We start from the raw sequence: 6,324 nt of genomic DNA, 5'->3' as shown, positions 1-6,324 counted from the left end.
TTTGTGTTTCTGCTTAAGGGGGAAAGGGGGCCAGCTGTAGGAGCTGGGGGGGAGTACAGTCGGTGCCGAAGTACCAGCTGCTCTTTAATAATTAATTCTTCCTACTCACATCCCTTTGAGGAGGGATGTCTGGAACACGGCATCAGGCTCAGCCAGCCTGCTAGAGGACGCACTCCTGTTGGTGGGGGGGTGGGGGAGAGACTGCAAGGGGGGCGGGTTCTTGGCATTTTTGGAGCACTGTCGCTTGCTCATGAATGAAAACCTGATGCCGCCTGTGAGGGGGCCTATTGTAGCCGACAGCCGACTTGGGCTAATTAAACTTTCTCTGCCTTTCTTCTCCCCTACCCCACCTCACCCCAGCCCGGGTCCCAGCCCGCTCTTGAATGGGGACCCTGTCTGGTAGTGCTGGGAGGGGGTATCATTCTGCCTGAGGTTTTTAAATAGCAGCCTCCTCCATCTGGTTTGTGCAGATGCCTGGAGCTGCGTCTGAGCAGACAAACAGAAACGGGCTGATTGCAAAAATGAATTTGTCAGCCTGGTGCCTTTTTTCCTCCCCTGTTGTTCCTCCCCCTCCCCCCACCTCTTAGTTTGGGGCTTGGACATCCAAGTCAGCTACCCCTCATGGCTCGGAGACTCCCAGGCTTCTGGTGGCCCAGTTTGGGGAAGGTACAGGCTGTGGAAGCTCTGGGGGGCTGGGGGAAATGGTCTCCCATGTCCAAGTTGGGAGAGGTCCTTTGCGCCTTCGGACGGGATGTCTGGGCTTGTAGCTTTCCGATGAAGTCTTTGGAGGCAGATACCAGGTTGGGGCAATTTCAGGTTCACAGGATTTGGTTCAGACAGCTCACCTGGCCGCCTGTGACCTGGGGAGGGACCCTGGCCACAGTGCTCAGAACTTGGGCCTGCCTGTAGCAGGGCCAGAGCTGGTGTGTTCGAAGGCTGCCAGGTGGTGCTGGTTCCAGAGAGGCCCTCAAGTGGACACCTGACTCCCCAGGAATTCTGAGGGAGTTGTTTGAGGGACAAGATCCCTGCAGGGCAGCACTATAAACTTGTGGCCTTTGGGGCATTACATGACTCGGTATCTCCCTCACTTGTCTGCCCGTCTCTCCCCACCCTCTGCCGGAGTTTTTATTGCTCATGAATGGGGTGTGTGTGTGTGTGGGGGGGTTTGCCTTAACTGCCCTGGCTTAGCCATGAGCTTGTCAGGTGAGCGGCTTCCTCATTCCTCGCCCTCCCATTCTGGCTGGATGTTGGAGGTGGGTTTGGATCCTGGGGAGGGACAGGGGTCTGACTGAGAGAGTGGATGGGGCGGGGACAGGGCCCTGGGGTCTGCTTACTTGTGTCAAGGAAGCTGGGCTGCTCACTAGTTTGCCATTCGGGAGCCACACAGCTCTTGTCCCCAACTGCCCACGGAGACCCTCATATAACAATAGTTAGCGCTGATTTTTCTCTGGCCGAGGAGGCACCAAATAGCTCAGGTTTTAACCATCACGCTGCCCTTTCTCCACTTCATGCCCCACCCCAGACAAGAATCTGCACTTGTCCTGATTAGGCAGTGAATGCTGCTTTGTTTCCCATGGAGGGAGGCCTCCTGGGCTGGTGGGAAGGCTTAATGGGGGTATTGGCAGCCACTCTACAGGTGGACAGGGTCCAGGGGTCTGCTGCATCCTGCAGGGTGGGGAGGAATCTTGAGCTCTTGGGTGTTCTAGGAACCCCGCCTTTCCTCCCCAGGGGGTGAGGATGATGGGGGCTCAGGACTGATACTGACTTCGTTTTTGTACCTTTGAGGCTGTGCCCCTTCTGAGCGTCCCGCTGTGGAGGTGTCTTTTATTAGGCAGATGGGCTGGGCCACTTGGGCTGCTGGGAATCGTGGGAATTTCTGAAGCTGTGTACCACAGCCCACGGGAAAGGGTGTGAGCAGGACTGGGCGCCAGCCCGGGTGGGCACAGGCTGGGCACGGGCTGAGCTGCCTGCCCACGCTGGCCCTGCCACAGCACCAGCAGCTCCACCTGCTGCATTCCTGAGGTTGGCCCCAGCCCTGCACAGCCTCGTTTGTCCTTGCCCCACACCTGTGCCATTCAGCCCCTTCACTCTGCCTCCTCCCACCTCCCCAGTCTGCGTGCACCTTTCTCCAGCTTCAGAGTCCAAACCCTGTGGGTAAGAGCAAGCAGCAAGGCGGCCTATGAAGACTTGGAGTCTTCCTAGTGTGTGTGCATGCGTGCATGGGCACGTGTGCATGTGCGTGTGTGTGTTCTGTGTCCCCGCCATGGCTGACTGCAAGGCTATTCTGCTCCATATGGACCCTACTCCTGGGAATCCTTGATGAGAATTCAAGGCTTACTGAGAATGTTTCTTGCCAGGAGGAGGGGCTATCCAGAGGCAGGGCTGATGGCCTGTTCCTGGCTGGGAGCATTGTTAGAGCTTAAACATCCAGCTCCTCTCAGCCTCATCTGATCGCTTCCTGCTACCTCGATTTCACTGGGTTTTAGAGGGCTTACCTTCATTTGGAAGAAAATGAATGAGATCGTGTCTGGGGTGGGACATAGGCCGTTTAGGGATGGGCTCAGGGGGTGGGTGAGTGTGTATTATCTGAGGCTTGAGGACTGGCTCTGGGAGGAGTGGGGACAGATTGTCCAACTCATGGTCTTTTAATACTGGGACATCCTCTATTACTATATTACCCTACAGCTGAGCCTTTTGGTGCCTTTGTACAAACTGGAAAAATGTGTCCCTTATTCTGATTGGACTCAGCCTGGGTGACCCATAGCCTGGCAGGGAGACTACAGGCTGGATTTCAGACCCTGCACAGGCCATAACCTGCACAACACATACAGAGCCCTGGGCTTCGGCCCTGGACCCAAGTCTGGGGGGCGCTGGATGTGGGGTGAACACCTCTGCCTTTCCGAATTCCTGGAAACAGCGTGGGTTATGTGTAGAAGGGGTTACCCTCTTTCTCTGACCAGTGGTTAAGTGGGGGAGACCAAGATAGAAGCACCTCACATTTCGAGAGTTGGCACAGGGATTAGAGAGTAGGAGGAGATGACACTCACCCGAGAGTCCTAACTCAGGCTGCTGGGGCTGGGACACCAGTTTCTCCCGTAACCAGGGACTCCGGGTCAGCCCTGCGTCTCCCCACGGCTGTGGACAGAGCTGGAAGCCTCCCTGCACTGTCTCCTTTGTGCACACCCAGTCCCACTTGGGTGCTCCTCTGTGCCCCTGGGCAGTTGTCCCTCCTTCTCTTCCCCAGGTGTAAACTGACAAGCTCTGAGGTCTTCAACTCCCAGATTCCTGAGTTGGGGACCTCTAACCCTGCTCCCTCTCTCCCCAGGGATGCCGTTTTGAGTGCCTGACTGCCTCCTCGCCCCGAAGGATGGCCTCGGATGGGCATTAGAGGCACAGCGGCCCCGGGCTCCTGTCCCGTCCGTCTGTCTGTTATCGTCTGTCTTTCTTGACATCACCGCAGCTCCATTCCCTCCCGTCCCAGCCCCCAACGCCAGCTTCCTGCAGGCCCAGAGCCGGCATGAACTCTCCCACCGAGTCGGGTAAGAGCTGGGAGGCTGGGGAAGGGCACCCGGGTGGCTTTGGCTGCAATGGGCTGGGCATGTTGCGAGTCTAGGCCAGTTTGAGCTGTAAGGCAACAAGCGGGTCAGGAGCGGAGAAGCATTGCAAGGAAAGGACAGAGGTGAACCTGAAGTTATTGATCATGGTTACACCTGAGAATCGATGGGTCCACAGTCTGGACTGGCCCTTCGAGGGCATGGGTCCAGCTCTGTCCCCATGCCTACCCTCTCAACGAGGGGCCTTTAGTTTTAGCTTTGTCCTGTCCTGTTCACCAAGGCCTGAGAGGGGGTGTGGAGCCCTGAGCCTCTGGGCGGCCTGGAGATGCTGTTGGAAGAAGATCCTACAATAGCTGAATGCCAGGCTTCCTTTCTGTGGTGGTGGCTCTCTTCCTGGTGGCATGGTTCTCTGTGACCCATACTTTCTTCGTAGGGGAGGTTTGCGGGGTCTTCGGCCTTGGTCTGTGTTGGGGTGTGTGGTATGGGGGTGGGTTAGAAGACTCTGGGCTCTCTCCTTTGAGTCAGGTCCACCACCCCTTTTCCTCTTGGGCCCTAGACATGGTAGATTCCTAATTTGGGGTCTTTGACTCTGAGATTTCCTATTCCTCTCCGCTCCTAGGAGCCTGCCTCATGCTGCCAGAAATAGTCTCTGGGTGGGACCCAGGCAGCTTTCTGTGTGGGTGGGTCTGGGTGTATGCCCATGAGGATGTGTCCAAGTGGCCTGAGCTGGACCCTCAGGAGTTTCACAGGAGGGTCATGGGTCAGTGTGGTCGAAGTAATGACTGCCTTCTCTCCGTGGCCGTCTTCTTCTGTGCAGTCTTAAAGGCTCAGAGCCCTTCTTGCTCAACAAGCCTATCCTATGCCCCACATCTTGGTCTGTAGAGGTGGAGGGGTATTTTTTCTTCTTTAGGGAAACTAGAGATGAAACCCATTTACAGGAGACAGCACCCAGGAGGAGCCCAGGCCCCTCTCCTTCTTCTTCATCACTTTGCTGGACTGGTGCTTTCTATTGTGGGGCTCCGGTGCTGACGATATGTGGGCGATGCCCTGAGCAGGGTCTTGGGGGGCCCAGCAGACTCAGGGAAACTGGAGGCTGGTGGGGATGTTTGGCTTTGTGCCATCTGTTTTGGTCAAGCTGCGCCCCCTTTCCTTCCTTTCCCTTCCCAGCACATGCCCAGGGCACAGGCTGCAGGCTGGAGGAGGCTGCACTCCCGAGACCCACCCAGGCAGCTCTGCCTGATGACCCCCTCCTCAGGGGTGGTGCTTCCCTCTCAGATCCTCCCACCTCTGCCCTTGCCTTCGTTCCACCTGTACGGGCCGCGCCAGCTGTCAGACGTGGAGAGGTGTGTGCGACTCCCATGCTGGAGGGTAGGCTGCTGAGCTCTGACTTCCTGCCTCCTCCCCTGAGACGGGGCTGGTGAAGGGAGAGGAGAGCCTGGTGGGTTCTCATCAGTCGCTTACCCATCTCAGCTGGACACTGCCCCCTGGCAGGGTCAGCTGTGCCTGGGAGGAGTGCCATCTGGGCTACTATGCTGACCTGTCCAGGAGCCACCTCCAGTCACACCAGGCCTGGGGTCTAAGCCGTGGCCAAGGGAACAGAGCTGCCCCGAGGTATCTGTTGATGGCTTGGGAAGGACATTTCCCTTAAGAAAAGGGTAAAATAATCAACCTCGGATGGATGAGGTCGCTGGGTTGCCTTTTCAGATTCTGGTGGTCCCAGTTCCCCTTGCAGCTACTTCTGCCAGGGTTGGCAGGAGTGTGGTAGTAGCTGGGGGCTGCCACCAGCCCAGGAGGCTGGCAGCCTGGGAGCTGCTGAGCCCTGCCAGGAGGAGCCTCCAGAGTGGGGCCCATAGCACGGCTGTGTCTTCTGTCTGGCTTCCCAGCTCCCCCCAGCAGGGGGAGATGCTGTCTTCTCGTGTTTGGGAAGGAGGGAGAGAAGGAGGGGAGTAGGGACTGGGGACCTCATTTTAGGACTATGGAGAGGCCTCAGAACTGGGGTCATTCCTTGGGAGCACCCCCCTGAGGCCCCTCCTGCTGAGTTTTTCTGGGGCTCCAGGACTGGCTCTCCCACTTGTGGTTAGAGCTGCTCCAGGGATAGCCACCTCCACACAGCTCGTCCTCTTCAAGGGGCCTGGCATCTGCTAATCCCAGAGCTCAGGGTGGCATCTGGGTTGGGGCTGCAGGTGCCCTGCGCCAGGCAGAGCCTTGGATACCATGTGCCTTTGGACTTCACAGAAGTAAAATGAAACCAGGTATTGTAGCTGGAGCATGTGGTGTCTACTTCCCCTGTGGACACCCTTCAGAGAGGCCCAGGAAGAGCAAGGGACCGCAAGGCTGGGAGAGAGGTGGGCACGATGACAATGGTTAGTCCCCAGGGCCTGGTGGCCCCAGCCCTGAGCACTCCCACCCTCTCCCGAATCCCCAAAGACTCGTTCCTCTTTCCTTAGGACACAGAATAACACTGATTTGGGGTTCCCCTGAACTGGACACCCTTCAGAGAGGCCCAGGAAGAGCAAGGGACCGCAAGGCTGGGAGAGAGGTGGGCACGATGACAATGGTTAGTCCCCAGGGCCTGGTGGCCCCAGCCCTGAGCACTCCCACCCTCTCCCGAATCCCCAAAGACTCGTTCCTCTTTCCTTAGGACACAGAATAACACTGATTTGGGGTTCCCCTGAATTTCTCTCAGTGCAGGAGCTTTCCTGTTTGATAAGTCCTTGCTGACTACCCCCAACACGTGAGACCCTGAGCTCCGCCTGGGGGAAAACAGGGG

At 57.4% G+C, this 6,324-nt stretch overlaps 1 protein-coding gene across 8 annotated transcripts in view; it reads left to right on the top strand.

Moving 5' to 3' along the window:
* Positions 1-3,300: 3,300 nt before the first annotated feature.
* The window catches only part of HDAC5 (histone deacetylase 5), a 30,830-nt gene continuing 27,806 nt past the window's right edge, over positions 3,301-6,324 (top strand). For all 8 annotated transcript variants that reach the window (XM_015572542.1, XM_015572539.1, XM_015572540.1 and 5 more), the window contains exon 1: positions 3,301-3,539. In XM_015572542.1, the coding sequence (XP_015428028.1) occupies positions 3,518-3,539 (22 nt within the window). In that variant the 5' untranslated portion in view covers positions 3,301-3,517. The remainder of the gene's footprint in view (positions 3,540-6,324) is intronic.

The sequence above is a fragment of the Myotis davidii genome, unplaced genomic scaffold (assembly GCF_000327345.1).
Source record: "Myotis davidii unplaced genomic scaffold, ASM32734v1 scaffold109, whole genome shotgun sequence".
Classification (NCBI taxonomy): Eukaryota; Metazoa; Chordata; class Mammalia; order Chiroptera; family Vespertilionidae; genus Myotis; species Myotis davidii.
Note: the sequence above shows the minus strand (reverse complement) of the source record. Positions and strands in the feature narration are given on the sequence as shown.